General features: G+C 65.7%; 2 protein-coding genes across 16 annotated transcripts in view; one reads left to right on the top strand and one right to left on the bottom strand.

Moving 5' to 3' along the window:
* TSC2 (TSC complex subunit 2) overlaps positions 1 to 12,995 on the top strand; it is a 31,626-nt gene extending 18,631 nt beyond the window's left edge. For 3 of the 14 annotated variants that reach the window (XM_027528254.1, XM_027528242.1, XM_027528255.1), the window contains 21 exons: positions 647 to 836; positions 1,607 to 1,700; positions 1,902 to 2,004; positions 2,209 to 2,303; positions 3,386 to 3,514; positions 4,904 to 5,068; positions 5,211 to 5,363; positions 5,484 to 5,596; positions 6,032 to 6,247; positions 6,704 to 6,907; positions 7,499 to 7,567; positions 8,762 to 8,892; positions 9,291 to 9,787; positions 9,953 to 10,028; positions 10,237 to 10,323; positions 11,036 to 11,222; positions 11,302 to 11,441; positions 11,556 to 11,634; positions 11,708 to 11,799; positions 11,885 to 11,983; positions 12,097 to 12,995. In XM_027528254.1, the coding sequence (XP_027384055.1) occupies positions 647 to 836; positions 1,607 to 1,700; positions 1,902 to 2,004; positions 2,209 to 2,303; positions 3,386 to 3,514; positions 4,904 to 5,068; positions 5,211 to 5,363; positions 5,484 to 5,596; positions 6,032 to 6,247; positions 6,704 to 6,907; positions 7,499 to 7,567; positions 8,762 to 8,892; positions 9,291 to 9,787; positions 9,953 to 10,028; positions 10,237 to 10,323; positions 11,036 to 11,222; positions 11,302 to 11,441; positions 11,556 to 11,634; positions 11,708 to 11,799; positions 11,885 to 11,983; positions 12,097 to 12,267 (3,090 nt within the window). In that variant the 3' untranslated portion in view covers positions 12,268 to 12,995. The remainder of the gene's footprint in view (positions 1 to 646; positions 837 to 1,606; positions 1,701 to 1,901; positions 2,005 to 2,208; positions 2,304 to 3,385; positions 3,515 to 4,903; positions 5,069 to 5,210; positions 5,364 to 5,483; positions 5,597 to 6,031; positions 6,248 to 6,703; positions 6,908 to 7,498; positions 7,568 to 8,761; positions 8,893 to 9,290; positions 9,788 to 9,952; positions 10,029 to 10,236; positions 10,324 to 11,035; positions 11,223 to 11,301; positions 11,442 to 11,555; positions 11,635 to 11,707; positions 11,800 to 11,884; positions 11,984 to 12,096) is intronic. The other 11 variants (XM_027528245.1, XM_027528252.1, XM_027528244.1 and 8 more) reach the window with 7 other exon arrangements.
* PKD1 (polycystin 1, transient receptor potential channel interacting) overlaps positions 12,474 to 27,070 on the bottom strand; it is a 39,428-nt gene continuing 24,831 nt past the window's right edge. Inside the window, exons 16-46 of one of the 2 annotated variants that reach the window (XM_027528240.1) lie at positions 26,828 to 26,977; positions 25,784 to 25,927; positions 25,422 to 25,701; positions 25,142 to 25,355; positions 24,886 to 25,057; positions 24,629 to 24,781; positions 23,858 to 24,002; positions 23,139 to 23,759; positions 22,736 to 22,892; positions 22,383 to 22,635; positions 22,107 to 22,302; positions 20,364 to 20,534; positions 20,050 to 20,193; positions 19,759 to 19,969; positions 19,547 to 19,673; positions 18,726 to 18,842; positions 18,597 to 18,646; positions 18,044 to 18,228; positions 17,879 to 17,972; positions 17,513 to 17,631; positions 17,238 to 17,440; positions 16,969 to 17,163; positions 16,451 to 16,590; positions 15,960 to 16,072; positions 15,586 to 15,733; positions 15,366 to 15,491; positions 15,042 to 15,216; positions 14,632 to 14,922; positions 14,425 to 14,559; positions 14,043 to 14,348; positions 12,474 to 13,949 (exon numbers count right to left, since the gene is read on the bottom strand). In XM_027528240.1, coding sequence (XP_027384041.1) covers positions 13,479 to 13,949; positions 14,043 to 14,348; positions 14,425 to 14,559; positions 14,632 to 14,922; positions 15,042 to 15,216; positions 15,366 to 15,491; positions 15,586 to 15,733; positions 15,960 to 16,072; positions 16,451 to 16,590; positions 16,969 to 17,163; positions 17,238 to 17,440; positions 17,513 to 17,631; positions 17,879 to 17,972; positions 18,044 to 18,228; positions 18,597 to 18,646; positions 18,726 to 18,842; positions 19,547 to 19,673; positions 19,759 to 19,969; positions 20,050 to 20,193; positions 20,364 to 20,534; positions 22,107 to 22,302; positions 22,383 to 22,635; positions 22,736 to 22,892; positions 23,139 to 23,759; positions 23,858 to 24,002; positions 24,629 to 24,781; positions 24,886 to 25,057; positions 25,142 to 25,355; positions 25,422 to 25,701; positions 25,784 to 25,927; positions 26,828 to 26,977 — 6,006 coding nt within the window. In that variant the 3' untranslated portion in view covers positions 12,474 to 13,478. The remainder of the gene's footprint in view (positions 13,950 to 14,042; positions 14,349 to 14,424; positions 14,560 to 14,631; positions 14,923 to 15,041; positions 15,217 to 15,365; positions 15,492 to 15,585; positions 15,734 to 15,959; positions 16,073 to 16,450; positions 16,591 to 16,968; positions 17,164 to 17,237; positions 17,441 to 17,512; positions 17,632 to 17,878; positions 17,973 to 18,043; positions 18,229 to 18,596; positions 18,647 to 18,725; positions 18,843 to 19,546; positions 19,674 to 19,758; positions 19,970 to 20,049; positions 20,194 to 20,363; positions 20,535 to 22,106; positions 22,303 to 22,382; positions 22,636 to 22,735; positions 22,893 to 23,138; positions 23,760 to 23,857; positions 24,003 to 24,628; positions 24,782 to 24,885; positions 25,058 to 25,141; positions 25,356 to 25,421; positions 25,702 to 25,783; positions 25,928 to 26,827; positions 26,978 to 27,070) is intronic. The other variant, XM_027528241.1, reaches the window with a different exon arrangement.

Genomic DNA, 27,070 nt, shown 5'->3' with positions numbered 1-27,070 from the left:
GCGAGCCGCTGAATGAGGACTGTGTGGGCCCTGAGCCCACGCTCCTGGTCAGCGCTGCTTGGGGCTCACTGCACACTCGCACTCCTGGGGAACGTGAGCCTCAGCTCCTCCTGTGTGGCCCAGCCTGGTTTTCATGGCTGCACTCCTGGGGTAGCTGGCCACACTGGGCTGAAGGTTCCCCAAGGACGCATGAGGCCCAGAGTGTTACTGCGGGTGGGGGCGCTGGCTGCAGGAGGTCTCAGAAGCACCCAGGGCCCAGGTGGTTTGCCCCGAGGCTGTGGCCTGAGCCAGCACTTGTCTCCCGGGGACTTGGCCAGGGTGGATGTGGGCCAGCCGCCTCGCTGTGTCAGACAGCTGGGGATTCGAGAGCCAGGGAGTTGAGCCCAGCGTGTCCTGGCTCTGGAGTGGGCTGGGGGCACGTGGGGAAGTGTCAGGGAGGCCTCGCTGTCCACTGGGCTTGGGGGGCTCAGCTGCTGGTGGTGCTGCCGCTTGGGGGTCCTGAGACCTGGGATAAGGCCCTTGGCTTTCCCCTCTGGGGTGGAGGCGGAGAGACCGGGCCCTGGCTCCCCAGAGGGGCTCTCTGGATGGGGCATGGGCGCGGGCCAGCCTGTGGTGGGCCTGGTGCGAGTCATCATGCTGTCCACAGCGGGAGATGGTGTACTGCCTGGAGCAAGGCCTCATCTACCGCTGTGCCAGCCAGTGTGTGGTGGCCCTGGCCGTGTGCAGCGTGGAGATGCCCGACGTCATCCTCAAGGCACTGCCCGTCCTGGTTGTGAAGCTCACACACATCTCGGCCACGGCCAGCATGGCCATCCCGCTCCTCGAGTTCCTGTCCAGTACGTGTCTGTGGCTGCGCCCGTGTGTGCTGGGATGGGTGTCAGTGGGGTGGGCTCTCGAGTCTGGGGCTGCGCCTTGCCTGAAATAACCTTTGCCGACTCTCACCTCCCCTTGCTGCAGGTAGGTGTGCTGTGCCCCATGGGCCCCTCTGCTGCTTCAGGGCCTTTGCACCCCCCAACCCACCATGCTTGAGGGCTTTCCTTCCTGGCCTCTCAGGGTCAGTGGCCAGAAGCCGCCCGTTGGCTGGCCCTGGGCCCTGTGCTTGCCCAGCTCTCAGCCTTCCCTTTGTCCCCTCAGCACAGCCGCAGCTTGGAGGGCGTCTCACCTCTCAGGCTAGGGTGTCCAGGAGCTGGGGGTGCCTGGCTCGCCCCTTCCTTCCCAGTGTCCCTGGGTATCTGGCCCTCAGCAGGCCTTGGGCATGTGGACAACAGGAACCAGGCAGGGCTTTGCTTCTGTAAAAGGCCACCTGGGGCCAGCATGACTGCGTATTCATTCTGTTTGCAACGGTTTGTAAAGATGGAAAGCATGTGTAGCTCACAGGTCATGAAGCGAGTCTGCACGGAGCCAGGGCACTGTCGTTTGCAGCCGTGGGAGCCAAGGCCCAAGGTCACGCTCGGGCGGCTGCCGCCTTCGCTCCTTTGCTGCCCTCGGGTCAGAGTAGCAAGGCTGGCTTTAGACACACAGCACAGGACGCTGGTTCCCAGCCCTGTCATGGCCGTGGGCACGTGTGCCCAGCCGTCGGGCCCCTCACTGGCTCTCCTTGTTGCAGCTCTGGCCAGACTGCCTCACCTCTACAGGAACTTCGCAGCAGAGCAGTATGCCAGTGTGTTTGCCATCTCCCTGCCGTATACCAACCCCTCCAAGTAAGTGCTGGCCATACGTCCCTGCAGGCCTCCTCCTCCTCGGTGTGGCCCAGGCCAGCTGGAGGCCTCTGCTCACCGGAGGCCAGGCCTCTGGGCAGAGAAGGCCTGCTTGGTCTTGGCGCCTCTGACCTGCTGCCCTCCCTCCTGGCACGTTTCCCTGGATCCCTCCCCGGGCCCAGCACCTCCGTTTCTTCTCGGCAGGTTCAATCAGTACATCGTGTGCCTGGCCCATCACGTCATAGCCATGTGGTTCATCAGGTGCCGCCTGCCCTTCCGGAAGGACTTTGTTCCTTACATCACCAAGGTGAGCCGGTGAGGCTGTTGGCCGTCTACGGCTGGAGCAGGGTGACCAGTGGGAGAGGAGGCGGGCACCTCTGGGGCACAACTCGTGGCTGCCCATGTCCTGGGCCTGTGGCTCACCCCAGGGTGCCTGGGTGGCTCAGGGGCAGCGGGAGAAAGCCTGTGGGTACCTCCTGGCATGTGGCTCAGCTCCGCTCCTCTCTGCCAGGGTCTGCGCTCCAACGTCCTCCTGTCTTTCGATGACACCCCCGAGAAGGACAGCTTCCGAGCGCGGAGCACCAGTCTCAACGAGAGGCCCAAGAGGTGTGGGGCCTGTGTGGGCGGGGCAGGCCTGCCGGCAGGGCCGCGTCGTGAGGAGGCTGGGGCTGCCTGGCTGCCCCAGGCCAGGGAATGGAGACGGGCTGTGGCTGAGGGCGAGCCCCCTGTAGCCGTGCTGAGCGCCAGGTGTCCTGGGCTCAGGAGGCAGGCGGCCTTAGAAGGCTAGAGAGGCCTGCGCCCTCTGGGGCCTCAGTGTAGCTGAGCCTGCATGCTGGATCCTGGCTGGTCCTGCCTGGATGGTGGGCGAGCACAGACTCTCCGAGCTGGAGGTTGGGGTGCCAGCTAGTTCTAGGGCATCTGGATTTGGGGCTGACTCCACTGAATGAGCCCAGGTTGACTCCTGAGAAGCCCACACTCGGCCTGCATGGGGGCCCAGGGCCACAGACGCCCAGCCTCAGACCGCCGTGGCCTGCTCCCCCAAGCTCTCTCCCAGCCCACTGCCAACCGGGGACACGCTCTTCACCTCAGCTGCTTTCGCCAAATCTGAGAAGAGCCGTGCTAGGCCTCGTGTTCTTGTTTTGCATTCCATTTGAACGGCTGCCCCCCGTCCCACCCCCCTTCCCGTCCAGCTTTCCTGGCTCTCCCTGGTGGGAATACGGCATTTTCCAGAAGTCAGTGTGACCTGAGTCAGAGGCTGTTCTCTCAGGGTCCCAACGGCTGGGGCTGGGCCTGGAGTTAGAACTGGCCTTTTCTGGAGCTGTGCCCCTCAGGGCCCCAGCAGCTGGTCCTGAGCAGGGGGGCGGGACACCTGGTCAGCACAGCCTGGAATCTGCCGTGCGGTGCGATCCACACATGTTTAATTTGCACCAATGTTCTTTGTTTTAGTATCATGCGTGAAACCTTACTTTTTCGCCGTCATGTTTACACGATGTATTTTCATGCGTTTTTGTTTTCTGTTTCTCCCCCTGCTAACTGGCCTCTGGCATGGTTTTTTGTTCATCTCACCCGCGGGCTCTCCATCCTGACCCTGTGGCCTGTGACCTTTCCTCCTCATCCCTCCAATGGCTTGTCCTCCCTGCCGGGAGCTGGGCTCTCTGGGGCTTGGGCCTTCCTTCCTCACCTGGTAGTTTGAGGATAGCCAGACCCCCCAAACAAGGCTTGAATAACTCTCCACCCGTGAAAGAACTCAAGGAGAGCTCTGCAGCCGATGCCTTCCGGTGCCGCAGCATCAGTGTGTCTGAACATGTGGTCCGCAGGTAGTGGGCTCTGTCGGGCGGGGGGCTCGGACCCTGGAGCTGGGCCCGTGAGTGGCGCTGCCAGGCGGGAGCACCCGGGTGGTTGTGCATGGGGCTGCTTGCATGACCTCGTCACCTGCCCATGCCCTCCCCAGCCAGAGTTGAGGAGAGCCCGCCTGGCAGCCCTTGGGCCATGTGGCCGGGGCTCTGCGGTGGGAAGCCTGGTGGAGAGGGCTGGAAAGGTTGCATTCTGTCGCCCGGCCTCGGACTAGCGTGGGCTAGCTGCACGGCATCCTCAGAGGCCGGCCTGGGGGCCCGAAGCGGGGTGACCCTTGTGAGGCAGCTGGTGTCCAGTGGCAGTGCCCACAGGCCTGTCCCGGAGGTCAGGGGGCTTTTGCAAACTAAAGCCACACCCATGCCGGTCACCTGAGGACACACTCTCCAGGGTTTGGCTTTTCTCTCACGTTCTCTTGAGTGGGCTTTCTTCTTGAGTTTTTCCTCTGGGAAAGGTCTGCTTTCTGTGGCAGGTGAGAGGGAACGGGGGCTTCTGTGTAGGACAGTGGGCCAGGGGCCAGCCTGCAAGGGGCTGGGCATGGAAGGCCTGACCTCCCCAGGGGTGCGGCCTCGTCACTTCCCCTGCTGTGTCTTGGAGCTCTTGAGGGGTGGGGTTCACCGCTTCATGCCCATGGGCCAGGCTACACCGTCTTCTCACGTGGAAGGCCCCTTAGGCCTCAGCATCCCACAGCTCAGGGACCCAGCCCCTCACTGATGCCTGGCTCAGGCCCCAGCCTGAGCCTGGCTTCCCTGAGTGGGGTTTGACCTGGATGGGAATCGGGGCTGGGTAGTCGTCAGGGAGGCTCCCCTCTCAGCTGTTTTCAATAACTTACTTACCATAAGCAAAACTCAGCCACGGGGGCGTGAAATTTGTATTGGAGTGAGACCTGCACACACCCCTCCTCCTGGTCACGGGGCGGGGTTCGGCGGCCAAGTGTGGGGGTGAATGCAGTGCCTTACACAGGACCCAGACCCTGCCCGTCCTCCATGGGAGGGCCCGGGGGCAGAATGCAATCTGTCTGTGTCCTGTGGTCTCCACGTCTCTGCATGACTCCACTGTTCTGCCACAAAGGGGTCACCTAATTCTCCTGTGCTTCGGTGAGGGGCCAGCCTCTCTCCCCGTCTCCGAGGACTCTGCTCTGACGAGCCGGCCTGGGTCTCTCCATGAGCCCCTGTCTGCCCGCCCCCCAGGGCGGTGTGTCCACTCTTTGCCAAGCTGTGGTTCTATGGGCCATGTGCCCTGCGGGGTCTTTCTGAGCGCGGCCCTCTCCGCACCTGCATGCCTTGAGCTTTGGCCCCGGTGGTAGACGGCTAGGCCCCTGCCGGCACCTGACCTTGCCATGGATCCTCTTCCAGCAGGATCCAGACCTCTCTCACGAGCGCCAGCTTGGGGTCTGCAGACGAGAACTCGATGGCCCAGGCCGACGACAACTTGAAAAACCTCCACCTGGAGCTCACAGAGACGTGTCTGGACATGATGGCCAGATATGTGTTCTCCAACTTCACGGCGGTCCCCAAGAGGTGCGAGTCGGCTCCGGGACAGGGCAGGGCTGTGCTCTTCTGTGACTGCATCCAGTCTGAGCAGCCGCAGGAGTGATATGGGGGCGCCTTGTCCGTCCAGGGCTCCCACCCAGTGAGGTGTTGACTGACTCTGTGCTTTCAGGTCCCCCGTGGGAGAGTTCCTCCTGGCTGGTGGCAGGACCAAAACCTGGCTGGTTGGGAACAAGCTTGTCACCGTGACGACAAGCGTGGGGACCGGGACCCGGTCACTGCTAGGCCTGGACTCTGGAGAGCTGCAGGGTGGCCCGGAGTTGAGGTGACCACTGCTTTCTGCCTCTCTGTGGTCTCTATCCTGAGCCCACACCTGCATGAGAGTGTCAGATCACCTGAGCCCATGAACTACCTCAGTCACACTCTGGGGACCCTCTGTCCTCAGCTCTGACCCCAGCATGCATGTGAGACAGACAAAGGAGGCACCCGCCAAGCTGGAGTCCCAAGCTGGGCAGCAGGTGTACCACGGAGCCCGGGACCGGGTCCGCTCCATGTCCGGTGAGCCCCTGCCCTGCCCCGCCTCCCCCCCCCCCCAGGGCCTTTGCAAGGCCAAGAAAGGCCCGGGAGCTGCGGGGCAGGGCAGTCTGTTCAGACCTGGCCCGGGCTCTGAGGAACTTGTGCTGTCTGCAAGCCCTCCCCACCAGGCGAGGAGGGGGCGCTGCTTCTGCGCAGCTGTGAGCCATCAGCCCAGCCCACCCCCGGGGCTTTCTCTGCTGTCATTTAAATGAGCCATGGTCTGAGCCGCAGGTTCTGGGCCCCTGCCTGCTGCCCTGGGTCTACCAAGCCAACTCGACACTGTCTGAGGGCCGTGCCTGGGGAGGGCTGTGCTGCCTTGGCCCCGGCTCGGAGTTTGGCAGCCTGGGCCCCCGCTGGAGCAGCCAGGCCTGTTGGGCCAAGCGGTGGTGGTAGCCAGCCCTCCCCTCTCCTCCTCAGGGGGCCATGGCCTTCGCGTGGGTGCCTTGGACGCTCCAGCCTGCTACTTCCCCAGCAGCCCCACGTCCCCGGGCTCCCAGACCGCTCCAGCCAGCCAGCCCGAGAAGGCCTCAGCTGGCAGCCCGCTCCCAGCACAGAAGGAGAAGACAAACCTGGCCGCTTACGTGCCCCTGCTGACCCAGGGCTGGGCAGAGATCCTGGTCCGCAGGCCCACAGGTACCCAGGGGTGGGCCCGTGCTCGGCCGGCCTGGGCTGCTGTCAGCACGTGGTGTGCACAGTGACGCAAACGCTCCGGACGCTACGGAGCTGGTGGCGGCCAGTCGGGAGATCACCTTGAGCTGAGTCCCCAGGGGTGGACGTGAGGGCTGGGCGGCAGCTGGTCTGCTCAGGCTGCCACAGCAAAGCCCTGCCGGCCGGGCGGCTATAACCACAAGATCTCCTGCCTCCTGGCCCGCGAGCCCGGGAGCCGAGCGTCAGGATTGTGGACAGGGCTTGTTTCTCCTGTGGCTGTCTTCTTGCTGGCTCCTTACAAGGTCATCCCTCTGTGTCTTAGTCGTCCTTTGTTGTACGGACCCTGGTCAGAGCAGAGCAGGGTGCAGCCGGGGCTGCCCAGGGCGGGCGGAGGGCAGGGCTGCTGGGGGTGCTATGCTGAGCCCTGAGCCCGCCCCACAGGGAACACCAGCTGGCTGATGAGCCTGGAGAACCCGCTCAGCCCCTTCTCCTCGGACATCAACAGCATGCCGCTGCAGGAGCTGTCCAATGCCCTCATGGCCGCCGAGCGCTTCAAGGAGCGCCGCGACACAGCCCTGTACAAGTCGCTGTCGGTGCCGGCGGCCGGCTCAGCCAAGCCATCCCCGCCCCCACGCTCCAACACAGGTGAGCGCTGGCCCCCACCCGCCTGTGTGCCCCGTCTGAGGGCGGATGGCCGCGTGGGGTCCTGGGCCGTCTTGGCTCTGCCAGCCTTGGGCGCTGAGGAGGCCGGCTGCACGTGGGGCACACTGGTCTGCAGACCTGGTGCTTGAGAGCGGGGCCTGCTCCTGGGGGACCCTCCTTTGGAGATGTGCCGTGAATCGGTGGCTCGAGGCCTCCTCAGCTGGCCCTGCTCGTGGGGTGGACACAGGCCTTGCTCTGCACCCTTCTCGGGTACCCGGCGCTCAGGGTCCTGGAGACGGCCGCGCTGCTGCTGGGGTGTGGGTGTGGACGTGCCAAGCTCGCCTGCGCCCGTCTGCGCCTGCGCCGCCCTCCTCCCTGCTTCCCTGCGGCCGGGTGACCGCTCGTGAAGAGAGGCGCGCTCCTGTCCCCGGCGTGCACCTGAGCAGCTGGGAGCGCTGGCGTGTGCGCCGGCTGCTGGCCGCCCCTCTCTCTCTCCAGGCTCGGGTCCTTGCAGGACCGGCGGTGCCTGTCCTCTCTGCTCGGCTGTGCGTGGCCTTCCTCCTGCTGACGGGCCGCTCACGGTTTCCCTTGCAGTGGCCTCTTTCTCCTCCCTGTGCCAGTCCAGGTGCCAAGGAAAGCTGCACAGGAGCATTTCCTGGGCAGGTATTCGTACGCTCTTTAAGGAAAGCGGTGTTTGCTGCAGAGCGCCGCTCTGCCTTGTAGATGCTGTGTCATCGTCCCTCCTCCGCTCACCCCTCCCTGACCCCGTCTGAGCCTCTCGTCGCCTCAGGGAGCCATCCCCGACTCGCACGAGGACGTCGGTGCAGGATGCCTGTGCTTTGTCAGCGGGAACCCCCACTGCCTTGTGCCCTCTGTGCCTGAGTTCTGTTCCCAAGCCTGTCGGGCTCTCCCAGCCCTGTCTTCAGCTTGAGGGGGTGACCTGGATGACTGCACCCCAGAGACCGGCAGAGGACAGAGCTGCACTGCCCTGGCTCTGGTGCTGACGGGCCTTGTGAGCCCACAAATTGGGTGTGTCTGCCGTACACACGGGCTGCCCGAGGGCCCCGCAGGCTGGCTTCCAGCCCGTTGCTCCCAGGCCCTGGCCGGAGGGTGTGGCTGGCCAGGTGCTCCAGCTGCCCCAGTCCCCCACATGGGTAGGACTGGCTCGGGGCGGGCACGGCAGGGCTTCTCGAGGCGGCTGACACACTGCGCAGTGCGGGGCTGCGCTGACTCAGTCGCTTCTCCTCAGCCCCTCGCCCTAGTGCTGGCACAGGAAACCTGGCTTTGGGGTCATGCTCCCTCCTTAGCTGCCCGGCTCTGGGTCGGTATGGACTCAGCAGGCGAGCCTCCACCCTTCAGGACACTTCAGAGCCCGTGTGCACACGGGGTCCCTCACTGGTCTCTCCCTTGGGCCTGGCAGGGAGGAGCTCAGAATTCTCCCGGCTCCTGAGGGCTGGTCGAGGCCCCTCCTCTGGGCCGGGGCCTGACTCAGGCAGGGGCTTCTGCACAGGGGTCCTGTCTGCCCTTGCCCACCTGCCTTGCCGGGGGAGCTCCCCGGGGGAGCTACTGGGGCAGCTTCTGTGGATGCTGGAATGCTCAGGTGGGCACTCCAAGGGGCCAGGTGCCCCCCATCTTGACCCCTGGGAGTCCATGAAGAGACAGACCCCTGTGTCAGGGCACTCAATGTCCCTCTCCAGCCGGCTCCATGGGAGGGGGTGGCTCAGAGCCCCGGGGAGGAGAGCCTTGGGCCAGGCCCTGCTGGGGAGCCGCTGTGCCCTCTCATGGGGAAACCCGGTGCCCAGAGGCCATGTGAGTCCTGGACGGGCCGCACCCAGCAGCACATCTGTGTCCTTCCAGATTCTGCGGTGGTCCTGGAGGAGGGAGGTCCAGGTGAGGCTGGTTTGTCTGCAGAGCCTCCCGAGTTGGAAGATTTTGAGGCGACACTGGGCTCCGACGGGCGCTGTGGGCGCAGCGACGCTTTCAGCAGGGTGAGTGCAGGCGGGGGAGCCACCTGAGGGGCCTGTAGGTGCTGTCACCCCCTGCTGGGGGTACGGCGGGGCTGAGCCACCGTAGGCTGGTTTGCTTTGCACTTCCGCTGCTCTCCCATCCCTGTGCATGTCCCTGTTGTGGGGCAGCCTGAGGTCCCCCGCGGTGGTCCGCCCGGGGTTTTAGCCCCTCCATGCCAGCATCCTGTAGCCTGGGGCCTTGGCTCCACTGCTGAGCGAAGGGCACGGGAAGTGCTTTCGGGGAAGGGGAACCACTAGCTCCGTGCTGGCCGCTCTGAGGCCCTGGCTGGGGATGGGTGGGGCCTTATTTCTCCAGGTAAACCTGGGTGGGCTCTGCGGTGCCTCCTGGTGAGCGTTTCTTTTGGATCCATTCTTCCCAGTCATCTTCCACCTCCAGCCAGGAGGAGAAGTCATTCCATGCCGAGGAGTTGCCTCCTGGGGGCATCCCCATCGAGCGGGCGGTCTCGGAGGGCTCCCGGGCCTCCGTGGACCTCGCCTTCCAGCCCTCTCAGCCCCTGAGCAAGTCCAGCTCGTCGCCTGAACTGCAGACCCTGCAGGACATCCTGGGGGACCCCGGGGACAAGGCTGAGGTTGGCCGGCTGAGCCCCGAGGCCAAGGCCCGGTCGCAGTCAGGGATCCTGGACGGGGAAGGTGCCGCCTGGTCAGCCCCGGGTGAGGAACGCCGGGGTCGGGGCCCTGCCCAGCCAGAGGGCCCCCTGCCTTCCAGCTGTCCTCGCTCCCCCAGCGGGCTGCGGCCCCGAGGCTACACCATCTCGGATTCGGCCCCGTCACGCAGGGGCAAGAGGGTGGAGAGGGATGCCTTCAAGAACCGAGCAGGGACCTCCAACACCGAGAAGGTGCCAGGCATCAACCCCAGGTGAGCCCTGCCCTCCTGGTGCTCCCGTGGGGGCCTGGGGCCGGCGGGGCCTAGGCAGGGTAGGCTGGCCACAGAGACCAGGCTCCTCGGTGACCGCACTCTGGGCCCCTCACCCTTGGGCTGTGATTGCTGGCCGAGACTTCACCTGTCTTCTCCCCACCGCAGCTTCGTGTTCCTGCAGCTCTACCACTCACCGTTCTTTGGTGACGAGTCCAACAAGCCAATCCTTTTGCCTAACGAGGTAGGTGGGTCCTCTCTCCCCCGCAGGGCCCCCTGGAGCCCGGCTGCAGGAGCACAGTGGGCTGAGTCCCCAGCTGGGCAGCGGGGGCTGCAGCCCAGCTCCCGGAGGCCGGCGAGAGGAGAGGCCTCTCCCGGACAGCGACTGGCTGGGCAGGGCTGGAGGAGGGGACTTTTCTGCCCTGGGCTCAGACTGGGGTTTATGGCTACAGTCTTTCGAACGATCAGTGCAGCTCCTTGATCAGATCCCGTCGTACGACACGCACAAGATCGCGGTCCTGTACGTGGGAGAAGGCCAGGTGAGGCTTCCGGGCTGGCAGGGGCGGCCTGGGTGCTGGGCAGAGAGGGTGGCCACCCTGCTGGGGGTGGGATTCTTGTCCTCCGCAGAGCTGGGTTCTGGAGGAGCCGCTAATGTCAGGTGTTCATGGAGCTCCCTTCCTTCCGGAACTCAGGAGTGAGATTGACAAGCTGGGTGTGAGCACAGAGCACTTGGGGGGTGGGTTGTCACTGACCCCAGGGAGGTGACTCTGAACGGAGATGTGGAGGAAGTGAGGACTCGCAGAGGAGTGCCGGGCAGGGGTGGCAAGGGGACAGGACGTGATGAGGGGCGTGGTGGCACCCCTCGAGGCGGGCAGTTCCCAGCGCAGGGTTTGCATCGACTCGACCTGAGTCTCAGAAGCGCCCTGGCTGCCGTGGGCCAAGGGCCAGCTCGAAGGGGGATGGGCAGCCAAGGACTCTGGGTTTTTCTGAGGACAGAGTTGGCCCAGGTCAGTGGCAGATTGGGAGCGGCGGGGCCGGGGGTTGAGGGGGAGGTGATACCCTGGGCAGTGGGTGTGAATCTGCATTGCCTCGGTCAGGTGAATGGCAGAATGGGGGTTGTGCCAAGGCACACTAGTCAGCCTGCCCCTGCCCCCCAGCAGCATCAGGCCCTCGGGGTCCTGTGGGCCTGAGACGGGGGGCGGCTGGGGGTGGCCTGGGAGCTGGTGTTAGCGTGCCTTTATCTCCCCACAGAGCAACAGCGAGCTCGCCATCCTGTCCAACGAGCATGGCTCCTACAGGTACACAGAGTTCCTCACGGGGCTGGGCAAGCTCATCGAGCTCAAGGACTGCCAGCCGGACAAGGTGTACCTGGGCGGCCTGGACGTGTGCGGCGAGGATGGCCAGTTCACCTACTGCTGGCACGACGACATCATGCAAGGTGCGCCCTCCCTGTCCACTGGCCCGTTCCTCGGGAGCCCCCACCTGGCCCGCCCTGCTCAGCTCTGCCCGCCCCACAGCTGTCTTCCACATCGCCACCCTGATGCCCACCAAGGACGTGGACAAGCACCGCTGTGACAAGAAGCGCCACCTGGGCAACGACTTCGTGTCCATCGTCTACAACGACTCTGGCGAGGACTTCAAGTTGGGCACCATCAAGGTGTGCCTGGGGGCCTCGGGGCGGCAGGTGCAGGTCTGGGCCCTGGGCTGAGCGTGGAGGGGGTCGCAGAAAGTGGCCCTCAGCACCACGGTGACCCTGCTCTCGTGTGAGCAGGGCCAATTCAACTTCGTCCACGTGATTATCACGCCCCTGGACTACGAGTGCAACCTGGTGTCTCTGCAGTGCAGGAAAGGTGAGGCGGGGCGGGGGCAGGGGGGCAGGGAGAGGCTCCAGGGCTGAGCCCCACACGAGCGCCGTCTCCCCAGACATGGAGGGCCTTGTGGATACCAGCATGGCCAAGATCGTGTCTGACCGAAACCTGCCCTTCGTGGCCCGCCAGATGGCCCTGCACGCCAATGTGAGCAGAGTTGGCCCCGGGAGGTGGGGGTCAGGCCCGCAGCTGCCCCCACGCAGGGCTCACCGTGCTGCCTGCCCCACCCCAGATGGCCTCGCAGGTGCACCATAGCCGCTCCAATCCCACCGACATTTATCCCTCCAAGTGGATTGCCAGGCTCCGCCACATCAAGCGGCTGCGCCAGCGGGTAGGAGGCTGGGCTGCGGGGGGTTGCCCCACAGAGATGGGGTGGCCAGTCTGAGGAGCGTGTGCCACCCCCTCTGGACTTGCTGCTGAAGCCTGCCCCACCCCCGCCCCCAGATCCGTGAGGAAGCCCACTACTCAAGCGCCAGCCTGCCCCTGATGCAGACACACCCTCCTGGTCATGCCAAGGCTCCGGCACAGGCCCCGGCCGAGTCCACGCCCACCTATGAGACGGGCCAGCGGAAACGCCTGGTCTCCTCTGTGGACGACTTCACTGAGTTCGTGTGAGGCTGTGCAGGGTGGGTACTCGGACCCGTGGGGCTTCTCTGACTCGGACATATCCTGGGCTGTTCCAGCTGTTTGAGCAGCTGTGCTGCCAGACCCTCCCTGCCCCCGTGGCGCTGGGTGACATTTATCTGTGCAAATAAAGCGCTGGTGTGGCCCAGGCCTGTGCACTCAGACACAGACCCCAGAGTGGACACAGACACGGAGCAGTCAGTCAACTCGTTTATTTGACTTCGTCTGTTAGGGGGTGGGATCTAGGCTGTAGCTTCGGCCATGCCCAGTGGAGTGGGGACGGGGCCTGCCAGGCTGCTGCTGGGGCCTTGCCCTTGAGACAGCCTCACATGTGTATGTGGTCATGCTCACCTCCCCCGGCCCGGGAGCCAGCCCCCGGGCAGAGATCTTACCCCTACCAGCTCTAGGGTCCCAGCCCTCACCCAGACCCGACACCAGCAGGCCTAGACAGGAGGCTAAGGCCATGGTGGTGGCAAGGCCGGCCTGGGGGGGGGGGAGGGGTTCCCCTCCAAAAGCCTTTTCTGCCCAGCACCTGCCAAGGCCAGACATGGATCTGAGAAGCAGCTGCTGCTCCTCCAGCTGGGTGGGCAGGTGTCTGGGGAGAAAAGGACAGCTCTGGCGGTCCCAGCTCCCCTTCAATGTGGGTGACAGTGGGCACAGGCTGCTTCAGCCACCAGATCCCTTGGCTGTATTGAAAAATAAAGCGACGTACAAAAATATATACATTTTAACCCCACATAAATTACAACAGACACACGGCGGCAGCTGGAGGCGAGTGCACTGAGCAGGGACGGAGGAGGTAATAACTTAGGGGAGGACGACAGGAGTGCGGGCCCCTCCCCAGAGCCTGGGGCCTTGGCAGGGGAGACATCAGCCAGGAGGGGGCCGGGCACAGCCCGCTGTACCTGAGGACTCGGGAAATAAATAGCGTCTGAGGCCGGGCACTCATCCAGCACTGCTGTGTCCTCCCACAGGAGTGGGAGGGGACCCTGGGTCCGAGCTGGCCACGTGGCCTCTGTAAAGTGCTGAAGCCCACAGAGAGCCTGCCTGCTCTCTGGGGACCTGCGTGCAGCTGTTCTGCCTGGCCCGCGACTGAGGGTGGCAGAAGGTGATAATACTGAGCGGTGTCTGCTCTGGCTCCGAGGGGCCAGAGGGGAGCCACGGGCGCGCCCTGGGGAGAGGGGAGCCCAGAGGCCCTGGCACTAAGAGCTGCTGGGGTGGATCTTGTTTTTGGCCCGCAGTGATGCTCTGCTGGGGCCTGTAGACAGGCCGATGCCTCGACTGGCCCGGGCAAGGCGGCTGGGCAGGACGGGCCGCAGGCCTGGGGAGGGGCTGGGGGGCTGGGAGGCCAAGGGCGCACTGCTCCTGCGGCCGTGCAGGCACTGCAGCCGCCGCTCCAGCTGATAGACGTCCTCTGTGGCCTGGTTGAGCCGATCAAACTGGGTGAGTAGGGCCTCAAACACAGCATGGAGGCGGGAGGGCTCGGGCTCCAGCTCTCGAGGCCCCGGCCGGCCCAGGCCCAAGCTCAGCCCCTCCAGCTGGCTGGAGGAGGTGGAGGGGCGGGAGGCATCAGAGCCCCCGCTGGGTGGGGGCACGTCTGGAGAAGCCTTGGAGCCCCGGGATGAGCGGGAGGGCAGCGGCTCCATCCCTTCAAAGCGGACTTTGTGGCGGAACTGGGGGCGGCACAGGGGCTCGGTCAGTCCGGCTGCGCCCTGGGCTCTGCTGGGCCCAGGGTGCGTCCCTCTCCCCCCCTGGGCCGTACCCACCTCCTTGACCTTGCTGAAGCCCATCCAGAGGCGCAGGCGGCGCAGGAACAGCTCCACCATCTCGTAGTCCTGCGGCTCCCAGGCAGGGCGGTATAGCTCCCCACGCAGAGTGTGGTACCGCCACCGCAGAAGAACAGACCCCAGCCTCAGGGCCCCCCACAGACGCAGAGCCCAGAGCCCCGTGCACAGCATGGGGGACAGGCGCCAGGACTCCGCAGGGCACAGGGCAGGAACCCCGGTCCCGGGGCACAGCACCAGGAGGGCCTGGGCAGCGCTCCGAAGCGAGTCCACACAGGAGGAAACCAACTGCGGGGGAGGGGAAACGAGTGAGGGGCGGGCCCGGGATCAGCCGCCTTCCCACGGCGCCCCCCACCGGACCTACCAGGACAGCAAGCTGCGCGTAGGCTGCGGCGAGTACCACCAGGCCTAAGGCTGCCCCCGCGAGCTCCGGCAGCGCCCGGCACAGTGTCTTCCCGAAAACCGACCACTGGCGCACAAAGCGCAGCTGCTGGGCGGCCTGCGAACACAGGGCGTCAGCCGACTAACCCTGCCAACGCTGTCCGCCCCGCCCCACCGGTTCAGCCCTCACCTTGACCAAGAGCAGGAAGAGCAGCGAGGCGGTCAGGCCGCGAGCCACGGCGCTCAGTTGAGCCACCTGTTCGAAGCTGGTGAAGCGGCGCGGGCGGCGGCGCAGGAAGCGGGTCCACTGGCGGTCGGCGGCGCCCAGCTGGGCCAAACGCACCAGCGCCGCGGCTGCCGTCAGCACCACCAGCAGCCACCGCGCCCAGGTCCCAGCCCGTGTGGCGCGCGCGCGCCCCTCCCTGCGCCAGGCACGCACCTCGGCCACCGAGAAGTACACCGCGAACAGGAGCAGGCTCACCTGGTGGGGCGGGGCGGAGCCGAGGCGGGGTCAGGCCCGTGGAGGGCGGGGCCACGGCCCTGGGGCGGGCCCTGGAGGGCGGGGTCAGGTCCATGGAAGGAGGGCGGGGCGGGGCCTACCGAGGTGAGCAGCGGCAGCGAGAGGCCAGCGCTGAGCCGCCGCAGCGCGAACGGGCGGACGCTAAGCGCTGCCACTGCGTGTCCGGCAGCCGGGAACTCCAGGCGCAGCGTGACGGCGGCGTGCAGCCCCACGGCTGGGCTGTAGCGCGTCAGTTCCACAAACACGGCGCGGCTTCTGCGCGGAGGGCACGGGCAGGGGCCAGGAGTCGGAGGGGGCAGCGCTGGGAGAGGCCGGTGCTCTCCAAAGGGGTTCGGGCAGCAGGTGTCGTGGGGACGGGGCGGCGCGTGCAGGGAGTGGGCGGAGGGGCCGAGCGCGGGGCCCACCTGTTGTCGATCCAGTTGTGCAGCTGCAGGAAGCCCAGCTGTGCACGGCTCTCCTCCAGGCTGGGACCCAGCTCCTGCACGTAGCCCCCGCTGTCGTACACGGCACAGGAGCCCCAGGACCACACGCTGCAGGGAGGGGCGACGTCAGCGCCCGTGCCCCAGCAAGCTCCTCTGAAGGGCTGTCCCTGCCCCCGGCACCCCGGCCGCCCTCCAGGCTCACCCCAGCAGGTCTGGCGCCGAGTAGGCCCAGATCTCAGAGCTGTTTAGAGCAGCACTCCCCCAGCCAACACCATAGTCACTGGTGCTGAAGCCACTCGAGGCAGCTGAGCACGCAGGGTTCCTGGAGCCAGGCGGTTGCGGGCAGAGCGCTGAAAGCAGAGGGTTCAGGGCCCTGCCTGTTCACCAGCCTCCGGGCCAAGCTCGGCAGGGCTCACTGAACCCGCCCAGCACCCCAGGAAGTAGGTGTCACTGTCTGCACATCAGGAGACCCAGGCAGGCCGTCACCCAGCTGGGGGTGTTGGATCCAGACTCCGGCAAAGGCTTCCCTTTGGAAACAAGTTAGGCTAAGTGCCAGGGCGCCCCTCAGCTACTCACCTTCCTGCAGCCGCACCTGCCGCAGCCGTGGGGGCCCCAGCTCCGGCCTGGACTGGTTCCCGTGGATGTAGGGGAGCAGAACGTGGGACATCCACGGCCAAAACTCGTCAGACCTGCCCACCCCAGACCCAGAGTCGGTCACATGGCCGTCCCTCACAGCCCGGCCCCCCCGGGGTGAGAGGCCCAGGGCACACTGCTACCAGTCCTGGCCGGGTCAGTGGGAGGCGGCCAGTGCTGCCCACAGGAGGAGGCACGGCCTGGGCTTCCTGACACTCAGGGCTGGTGAAGCTGTGCTGGGCCTGTCCTGTGTCCTCTCCCCATGGCCAGCAGCACCCACTCCAGTTCTGATGACCAGAAATGGATCGAGACGCTTCCCAACACCCCCGAGGGGCTGCACTGCACCAAGGGCAGGGTTGAGGTGGACCCTGGCTGGCATAAGCACCACCCTGGCCCGGAGGACAGACCTGTGCCTGCACACAGGGCGTCCGTACCGGGTGATGGCCAGGAAGGCCTGGCTGTCCAGCTCCTGCTTGATGGCGCTCTGCAGGCGGTAGGCATGGTTGTGGCACGAGGTATCCCCGTAGTTGGCCAGCAGTGTCACCAGCAGGAAGAACATGTAAACCAGGAGGCCCTGGGGGGCAGGGATGGCCCTGGGGTCAGCCAAACCCAGTCTGGCGCCCCATGGGTGCAGCCTGTGACAGAGCGTGGCTTTCACACACTGGGCAGCAAAGTGCCCAAAGCCAGAGAGGCTGGTGCTGAGAGCCAGGCCTGTGGGCACACATGGTCTGCAAAGGCCAAGAAGCCACACCAGGGCCCCACGAGGCTGGGCAGGAGAAGGTCACAGGAGGGGCGGAGCCCGCAGAGCTCTAGGCCACCCGCAGAAAGGCCTTCTGTGCTCAGGAGGAGGGCGCATTGAGGTTTTTGAGAAAGGTGGGCCCTTCTGGAAGGTGCTGCCTGTGCCAGGAGGCCAGGAAGGGAGGCCACGCGCCAGCATGGGGCCCGAGCTCACCCGCAGCATCCTGTGCAGCCTCTTGACCTTCCGGGCTTCCTCCTTCGCCAGGAAGAGCGCAAAGCCGTGGGGCGGCCGCACGCGGGGCACACGCTCGCTCACGGGTGTCACGGCCGGGCTCTCCACTAGGGTGTCATCTTCATCAGGGTGCAGCCGCTTGGCCACCAGGGCGAAGTACAGCGCCTCCAGCAGGACCTGGGCCAGGGCTGGCATCAGAGGGGCCCATGGCAGCCAGAGGCTGGCGGGGTGGCCCCCTGCACCCTTCTCACCTTGAGCGGCTCCCAGCAGAGGAACGAGGCCAGGAAGCTGGAGCCGCTTGAGAGGAGCCACATGACAGACACGCTGGGGGGGAAGCTGGCGCCGACCCACCCTGACACGCCCATGGCCACGGCCACCAGGAGCAGGCTGAGCCCGTGGGCCAGGGGCGCACACCAGGCTGGCAGCAGCCGCTTCCGCAGACCCTCCACCAGCCCTAGGAAGGCAGACAGATGGGTCAGCAGCAGCTCAGAAGAGCGGGAGGCTGTCCTGGGACTTGGGCGCGCACCTGTCCTGGGGAGCCTGGCTGGCGGGGGCTGTTCCCACGTCAGGCCTGGGCTGGGCAGCCTCGTGTCCCCCAGGCTCCGCAGCATCGCAGGCTGGGTCTTCTCGCCAGGGGCACTGCACCTGAGGCAAGATGGAGGTACTCGCCCGTCAGCGGCATACTGCTCAGGGGCACAACCAGCCCCCTCTGGCCTCTGTGGAAAGAGGACGCCACCCCAGGCCAGGCAGAGGGTGCCGGGCCTGCTGGCTGCTCGGGGGTGCTCGCCTCACAGTACTGGGACCAACGCCCGTCCTTCCTGCCACCGTTCCAGCAGCTGTTGCCCCACAGCACTGCACCTCCCCACCACTGCCCCTGGAACCCGGCACTCACAGGCCAGCAAGCAGGTCCGTTTCTCCCTGCGTGTCCTGGGTGGGGGCCAGGCTGCCGGCCCCTTCAGCCAGGATCTGCCGGATCAGGTTCTCATCTGTAGGGGGCAGGACAGGTCAGCCCAGAGCCCTCCTGGGGGCCCGGGCAGTGCCTCCCTACCCCGCGCACCTGAAGCGGAGAAATACTTGGCGGGCGAGGAAGGGCTGACCAGGGAGAGACTGTCCTCCTCTGGGCCTGGCGTGAGGCCCATCCGGCCCCGAGCCAGCCGCTGCAGGGCACTGCCCATGACAGACGGGTCACTCAGCAAGTCTGGCCAGCTGAGGGTGCCTTCGCTGGATGGCCAGCACACCAGGCTGCAGGCAACAGTCAGCAAGGGGTGCCCGGGCACATGATTGCACACACACCCAACCCAAGTCCTGTCACAAGGCTCTAAGCAAATGCTCCCAGGACAGGCGTGTAACACACGGATGAGTACATGTGACCCACATGACACACGGAGGAGAACATGTAAGCCACAGGACACATGGAAGAGGACAAGTGACCCACACAACACGTGGAGGAGGACATGTGACGCCCACGACATGGACAAGGACACACGACACCCACGTCACGGACGAGAACACGCGACGCCCACGACATGGATGAGGACACACAACGCAACCCTCGCGAGGCACATCTGACCCACACAGGAAACAGCTCATGCTTTCTTTAGGGACCCCACCTTTTAGAATCCTCCAGAAATAAGTCCTGTTTCATTTGTCCAGCAAACGCCTGTTGAGAAAGATATAGAGCCTGATCCCAGAGTGCCCAGGCCGCAGCCCCACCCGGGCAGGCCCCGGGGAGCCCGCACCTCGCCACCGAGTCCCGGGAAGGCGAGCATGGAGCTGTCCAGCATGGACGAGTCCAGGCAGCTGTCCACATCCAGTGCCTGCGGGCCTGCGGGGGTGGGGCTTGGGCCCCCTGCCACCTGCGGGAGAGGCAGGTGTAAGCGGGACACAACTTGGGGCCCCATTTGGGGAGGCGTGCCCGCCCCGGCAAGCAGAGTCTGCAGCAGTGCTGTCCTGAGAACCTTCTAGAACCACACGTGCGCTCTACACCTACAGACTCCATCATAGGAGCCACTTGCCACGTGCCGCCAACATGGAGCGCCAGGAGTGACTCCTGTGACCCAGAAGCTGGAGTTGTATCTAACTTGAATCAGCGTAACCGTGGATGGCCACACAGAGACAAGGACGACCCTACCAGACTGCTGGCCGAGGCGTGTAGCCTTTGCTGAGCGCTGCGTGAGGTCTCTGTCTGGCTCTGGCCTCAGGGAAGAGTCAGGAGGCGCCCGTCAGGTTTTATCGAGCCCATGTGGGACTGGTGCTGCTCTTTCCGTGACCGCTCGGGAGACTCACCAGTGAGGCCACCTGGGCTGTTCTTGGAGGTTTTAAGTGACCTCCCACTGCCGCGCTGGCCCGGGGTCTGCTCAGACTTTGTCCTCGGGTTGGTTTTTCTCAGAACCTGCGGCCTGTCATCCAGGGAGCCCGTCCCTGCCTGCTCAGTGATCTGAGGTACGGGCATCGGCAGCTCACAGGGCCTGTTCATGCCTGACTTTGACGTGTTCTAGGTGCTGACCCCTTCTGGCCCCCCTGGACAGCCCGGCCATGCTCAGGAGCCCCACGCACCCACCTTGCTCCGGGACATGCGGAAGAGGAACAGGATGGCCAGGTAGACTGGGTAGACGACCAGGCTGGACACCAGGCCAACAGCGACGGTGTCCAGGCTCAGTGGGGCCAGGCTGGACACAGGGCCCTGGCTGCGGGAGAGGACACATGGGCTGGCTTGAGGGGCGGTGGTGGTGGGGGGTGCCAAGGCAGGCGGGTGGGCGCCGCAGCACGCACCTGTGGGCGCTGTCCCCCACAGCCCCGTACCACACGGCATTAGCACCCAGGAAGAGGCCGACGAGGAGGACGCAGCACGTGGCGCGCTGCACGCGCGTGAAGCGGCTCCGAGGTGGCCGGTCCCACATGGAGAGCCAGACGTGCTTGTCGAAGAAGCCGCGCTGCAGCTCGGCCACCAGGAGGCGCTGGAACCGCCACAGCGCCGCGTCGCCTGAGGGGGACAGGCGGGCTTCAGGAGACCCCAGGCCAGGCATTGGTTTGTTTCGCTGCAGCTGCCAGGAGGGGTCTTACTTGCAGCAAGCACCTCCTTCTCCACCAGGCCCCCGTTGGCCTCCATCTCCACCGACAGCCAGTCGTTGACCAGGAAGAAGGTGCTGCGGGCACTCTGCAGGTCCCGGACGATGACGTGCTGCAGGAACCAGGCGGGGCTCAGCCCTGTGAGAGCAGGCAGGTGGTCAGGGCCGGTGGGCAGTCAGGGCCAGTGGGCGGTAGGCAGTCGGTCAGGGCCAGTGGGTGGTAGGCAGGTGGGGCAGACAGGGCAGGGCGGGCAGTGGGCAGTCAGGGCCGGCGGGCTGTGGGTGTGCAGGGCAGGCAGTGGGCCCCACCTTTGTTGTCGTGCCACACACGGATCTTCCACAGGCGGCCCAGGCTGTGCGGGGTGGCAATCTGGAAGACGTCCAGGCTGTTGCGCTGGAAGGCTCCATCCCCATCCAGGTGTCGGTGGCCACTGCGGCCATCTGCCCCATACAGCATGATGCCCACGTGAGCCGTGGTCCCTGGAGCACAGGCGGACAGGGGCGCAACTCTGGGTTTCTGTCCACGGATGCTGACCCCGGCACGTCTGCCTGTTGATCTCCCTTCAACAGGCACGGCCCGATCTCAGGCCCTCAAACTGTTCCATAAACGGCCCCGGTGGCGGTGGAGCATTAACTGCGAGTGACCACATGGGACAGAAGCATGGCTGCCAGCCTGCAGTCTGCTGCGCGAATAAGAGACCCATATGCTGGTGCTGACTGGTGACACCACCCCTTCTAGAGCCTGCTGCTGACCAGTCCCTGCGCACCTGTCTCACACAAACCACCAGGCGCACGTGGTCTCGCCCCCGTGTCGGCCACGATAAACCCACACGACATTTAATGAATGTCACAGAAGGGAACAGAAACACACTTCAGAAATGAAAATTTCCCCGGACTTCCTTGGCAGTCCATTGGTAAAAATCTGCCTTGCAATGAAGGGGGCACAAGTTCGATCCCTGGTCCTGGAAGATTCCACATGCGGTGCGACAACTCGGCCCGGCGCCTCAGTGACGAAGCCCAGGCTCGAGAGCCCGCGAGCTGCAGCGTTGAGTCAGTGCCGGGAGCCTGTGCTCTGCAGCCAGAGAGGAGCACCCACGCCACTAGAGAAAGCCCACACAGCAACCAAGACCTGGGGCAGCTTCAGGATAAACACATAAAAATTTAAGAAAATAAACACTTTCCTAACAAGAGAGGGGACTCGGTGATAAAGACGAAAGCACAGCAAAGAGATGAAAACTGGTACCAAAAAAGTGCACTTTAAATTAAAGGCAAACGCGTAACTGAAGACCTAGCCAACTGTGCAGCTCCTGCCGCCGCCCCAGGCCCTAAAAACGCCGCCAGTGGCAACGAGTGGCCGACATGAGCAAGGACACTGGTTGCAACAAAAAGGATGAAGACACCGCGGAGCAACCAATATGGCAAACGCTTCTTCACATGAGACGAGCTCTCAGAGGTGCTTCACAGCAGGAGCGTGGACAATGTGCGCAGTAAAATGACCTCTGGCCGAAACACAAGGACGCCCCTAAGGCGGCGCTCACTGATGGGAACACCGCTGAGACTACTTGCTCAGTTTCCCACAAAGAAACAAGATGCCTGATCTCAGCGTCCAACATGTATGTCGCGCAGTACTGACCCCATGCCAACCTGCTTCTCTGATGGCTATAACTAATGGTCAGAGAGCTAGAGACATTGTGAAATTCACAACATTTCACCCGGATGACCTGCTACCGTTTAGTAATCACCTCCCATACCGATAGGTGGGCTTCCCTGCTGGCTCAGTCAGTAAAGAATACGCCTGCAATGTAGGAGACCCGGGTCGATCCCTGGGTCGGGAAGATCCCCAGGAGAAGGGAATGGCAACCCACTCCAGTATTCTCGCCTGGAGAATCCCATGGACAGAGGAGCCTAGCAGGCTACAGTCCATGGGGCCACTTAGCGACTAAACCACCACACGGTCGATGGCCTGGCTGATCCTGCCCACCTGTGCATGCCAGTGGGACTGCATGCCCACAGGCCACTGTGTGTGAACCTGCCCCGCCGGAAGCCCCTCACCTGAGCCCCGGCCCCAGCCAGTCTTGACCAGGATCTCGTACTTGAAGCGGCCCCCCTTCCCGCAGAACGGGATGGCGCGGACCCGGCGGACGTCCAGCTGGTCCAGCTTACGCAGGATCACGGCCATGACTGCGTAGGTCAGCAGGCACACGGCGCAGGTCAGCAGGACGACGTGGTTGATGCCGGAGGCCGGCTCCTGGGGAGACAGGCCCGTCAGCCCCGAGGCCGCGCACCACGGCACTGGGCCCCCTTCCGTGCGGGCGCGGCGCCACTCACGGGGAAGGTGAACTCAATGCGGCTGGCGGGCACGAAGAGGCTGGCACCGAAGGCGGTGAGGTGGCGGGTGAGACAGACGGCCTCGCGGGGCGAGGTCTCCTCCAGGGGCACCAGCCCCTCCGAGCGCCATGCCATGTGCTCCTCGCTGAAGTACTGGCAGAGCGACGTGTACAGGCCCACGGACACCGCCAGCGCCGACCAGCGGAAGTGGCTGCTCAGGTTCAGGTGGTAGCTCGCGCCCAAGTCGCGGGACCTGGAGGGGGGCGTGTCACGGCCAGGCCCCGCCCCACCCGGCCCCGCCCCGCCGCTCCCACCACGGGGAGCCCACCCGCCGAGGCCGCTGCGCACCGCACCCCGGGGCGATGAAGAAGGTGTAGGGCCTGTGGTCGCCACCCGCCAGGGCCTCCAGGCTGATCTTCTTGCTGGCTGAGCAGTTGTACTCGTTAGGCCGGGGCTCTGAGTGCAGGTAGGCAGCCAGGAAGGGCTCCGGCTCGTCCGGCAGGTACTGTTCTGTGGGCAGGCGGCATGGGCAAGCTCAGACCCCTGCCCGGGCAGCCCACACGCCCTGGGAGCCCACCCCTGTGGCCCTCTGGCCAGGCCCCTAGAGCCCCATGAAGCAGGACACAAGCCTTAACACAGGCCACAAGTTGGGGGTGCCTGTGAGAAACACAGGTTTAGCTGGCCACCCTGCAGCCCCACATGAGTCGGGTGCAGAGAGGAGGAGGCCGCCCACCAACGGCCCCGCTGGCCACGCACCGTCCAGCACTGTGAAGGTGAGCTGCAGGTGCAGCCCCGCCTCGGGGTTGCTGTTCTCAGGGGTGACCACAACGCTGACCGAGGCCCGGGGCTGGATGACGGTGGAGCCGGCAGGGACATACTGGTCCTGGGCAGCCTGGTCCGAGTTGTTGGGGACCTTCACAGTGATGGCCCGCTCCGAGGCCAGCTGCCTGATAGGGATCTGGGCGCCGGCCTGCGTCTGGAAGGCCATGGAGGCCACCTTGGTGGAGACGGTGTAGTTGCTGATGTAGCCAAAGGGGAAGGGGTTGGAGTCCACAAGCAGGATGAGCTGCACCACGTCGCTGAGGTTGGGCAGGGCTGCGCTGAAGGCTTCGGGGATGGAGAAGTGGCAGCCGGGGCCCGGGACGTCACCCTGGCACAGCAGGCTCCGTGGGTCCGAGCGCTTGCCCTGCGCCAGGATCTCCTCGCCTGCCAGTGTCAGGGGCTCCTCGTTGAGCACGCGGGAGCGTGTGAGAATGCCCACGAGGGCAGACGACAGCTGGTAGGCCCTGGATGCCACCAGCAGGGAGGGCGGCTCCGCCCCCAGCTCCGAGGGCTGTGGGCCCTGCACGTCTGAGCTGGCCACATGGATGAGGTCGCCTGTGGGTGGCAGAGGAGGTGGGGGGAGGCAAGTGAGGGGAGGGGTTGTGGGAGGGGTCAAGGGAGAGGAGGGGGCAGAGGTCGGCGGGGCGGCGCACCTGTGATGTTGAGGATGCTGTCTGCGATGGTGGTAGGCGTCCCCGCGCCCGTGGCGGTCTCCGCCTGCAGGATACGCATCATGTCTTCCAGCCTGTGCAGCGTCTTCTTCAGGCATGAGCGGCACACGAGCTCCCGGCTGGACACCTGCAGGGCGCCCACACTGCGTCCAGCCAGCTGGCCAGGCCAGGTGGGGCTCGCCCCGCTCACCCTGCCCCTAGCGCAGCCTTTGCAGGGGGCTCCCTGCCTCCACTGGCCATTCCGAAGCACCCTTCCCGCTGTGTTCTGCAGGATCCACACTGAACACGCCTCCACCCCCAGTCTCTCTCCCAGAAGCCCCTCAGTGACCCTTCCCCACATGCAGGCCAAGTTCAAGGCTGCGTGGCCCCACTAGCCATCCTGGCCCCTCACACACCCGAGCCAGCTACAGAGCAGTTGGTGACCACGGCCAGCGCAGAGATCCCGCACTACCCTCCTGAGGCCTCAGCAACAGCCACCGGCCTCCCCTGACACCATGCCCCCATCAGAACAGAGCCCAGCCCAGCCTGGCCACTGACTCCTGGGCAACGGGGTGGGGACCACAGGCCCGGAGTGGAGCACAGAACAGCGTCTCCACTCCGCGCTTCCCACCCCCCCACCCGCCCTCCCCGGGTGCTTCTTGTGCCCAGAGCCCTGGGGGCCGCCCTGGGGGCATGCAGCCGTGCAGGCTGGGCTAGGAAGGGAGCTCTCGGGGTGTGGGCGTCCGGGCTGCTGTGGGGCTGGGTCTGCCCTACCGTGCACTGGGCCAGCGCGGCTGCCACCTGCTGGATGTCGTCCACCGTGTTGACCCTCAGGGACACCAGCGTCTCCGTGATGTTCTTGCGTATCTGGGCGCGCAGCTCCTGCCTGGGGTCCGGCTCCGCCAGCACAGGCAAGGTCTGCTCGTACTGCGGGCACAGGGCCGTCAGCGGGCAGCGCCGGCCAGACACCGTCAAAAGGGGCTTCCCAGGACCTGGGTGGGGGTCGCCTGGCATGGGGGGGTCTTGCCCACCTCGTTGAGCACGGCGATGAGCGCCAGTGAGTACTCCATGACGTGCTGGGGGTCGGCCTGCCGCAGCAGCCCCGGCAGCGTGCTCCCCGCCAGGCTATGCAGCCAGCCCATGAGGTCCAGGGGGCCGTCAGCAGGGTCCCCGGGGGGGTCTGGCAGGGTGATGGTCAGAGACCTAAGGGCAGAGGCGGGGCGTGAAAGGGGCTGGGCCCTCCCCTGACCCCTGGCCGGCGGGCTGGCTCTGTGGGCACGGGCTCACCTGTTGAGGGCGACCACGGCGGCCCCCAGCTGGTCCTGCACCAGCACAGCCAGGCCCACCACGAAGTGGGGCGCGAAGCCAGGCGGCAGCACGGCCCCATAGGAGGCGAGGCTGCCCTTGTAGACGCAGAACTCCTCGCAGTGGCCCTGGCGGCAGCGCCGCAGCTGCAGGGCGTACACCAGCGGCGCCCCCGCGTCCTCCGCGTCCTGCCAGCCTGTGGGCCCAGGGTGTCAGCGGGGTCCCCGCCCGGCCCGCCCACCCCACGGCCGGCCGTACTCACCCGTGCACTCGAAGTGCAGCTTGGTGGTGAGCGCACGCACGTCCTCCACGGGGAAGAGGCGGCAGGAGCCGCCTCGCGGCGGGCGGTTGGGCGCCAGGCGGATGGAGGCACAGCCCTGCTCCTGGCCCGAGCGGCCCGGCACGGTCAGCGTGAAGGTGTAGCCCTCGCCGTCGCGCAGCACGCCCCGCCGCACCACCAGCCGCATGCCCGTGCTGCCCGTGGACGTGGTCGTCGCGTCCAGCACCAGCGTCTCGTTGCTGAAGCTGCGCGCAGCCCACAGCTGAGGGGGGCACGGAGACCACGGTGCTTGGGGGAGGGTCTCCCCCAGGACCGCCCAGCGCCCCCAGCCCCTTCCCACTCACCCCATGCTCCAGGCCCCCGTCGCAGTTGTCACAGCGGCCCTCCAGGTACACATAGGAGCTGCGGCTCACTGCGTACACCGCCTGCGCCTTGCAGGACACGCACTCCAGGGACACAATGGGCACCCGGCCGCTGCGGACCAGCACCTGGAAGCCGTCGGGGTGAGGGGCCTGCCACCTGCGTGGGCTCTGCTTGACATCAGACCCTCCCGTCTGCCCAGGCGGAGGGCAGCAGCAGACCCTGTTGTGCCCCAGCCCTCCTGTGCCTCCTCCCCTGCAGGCGCCACCTGCCAAGGCTCCTCTCAGGCCCAGCCCTCACCCAGGACTCTGTGTGGTTTTGTGACTCCCAGGCTGGGGGAGGGGATTTGAGGAGCACAGAACACGAGGACTTGGTTTCTGCAGTCCCCAGGGCCCCCGACAGGCGCCCAGACACAAGTGGATGGAGAAGCAGAGGCAGGAAGGTGTGAGCGAGTGCACACATCCGTGCAGGGACGACAGCGAGCCAGGTATGGCTCCGTCCAAGCGCCCCGCTGCTGTGCACTCTGGGGGGTCCCTGGCACACAGCCCCAGATGGCCCCTCTGGGCAGGACCCCTGCCGGGCAGGACCCCCGCCGGGCGGAGGCCTGGCACCCCCCTGGCACAGGGGATGCACCCCATCCCGGGCACCGGCAGGGCCTGGTGCACTGGCTCCCATCACAGCCGGTGGGGTGCAGTGCTCAGGGACAGAGAGTGCGCCATGCACGTGAGGCCAGGCCTCCCCATTCCGGGAGGGGCCCCCATGTGCCAAGAGGGGACGGCCTAGGGCTGTGCCTTGAGGCTTCCTGCGCCTATACGGCCTTTCTGGAGGGAAGCCAAGCCGAGGGCAGTCTTGTTAAACAGAAATGGCATCGAGAGGAGTGACAACTCAAGACCGATGACTTCCAAAGCCCCCAAAACGTAAAAAAACCACTTGGGAACGGGAGCTGGGCACTGCGTGGGCTCCGCCTTGCCAGCTGCACCCGTCTCAGGGCCGAGGGCTCGCCAAGGCTGGGCCGCACTAGCACCCACCGTTTGGCTGGTGACCTCCTCCTTGCGGCCGGCCTTCCACACGGTCAGGTTGAAGGTGTACTCCACGCCGGCACGCAGGCGCTCCCGAGGGATGGTGACCACGCTGCTCCCGCGGGGCCCGAAGTTCAGCGCACACCCGCCGGTCTCGCTCTGCAGCCCATAACGGGGGGTGGTGGTGAGACCCCAGAGCTGCTCTGGCCTGCAGCAGCAAGACCCCCTACCCCCAACTGTGGTCCAACCCTC

This window comes from Bos indicus x Bos taurus, chromosome 25 (assembly GCF_003369695.1).
Source record: "Bos indicus x Bos taurus breed Angus x Brahman F1 hybrid chromosome 25, Bos_hybrid_MaternalHap_v2.0, whole genome shotgun sequence".
NCBI classification, from domain to species: Eukaryota; Metazoa; Chordata; class Mammalia; order Artiodactyla; family Bovidae; genus Bos; species Bos indicus x Bos taurus.
Note: the sequence above shows the minus strand (reverse complement) of the source record. Positions and strands in the feature narration are given on the sequence as shown.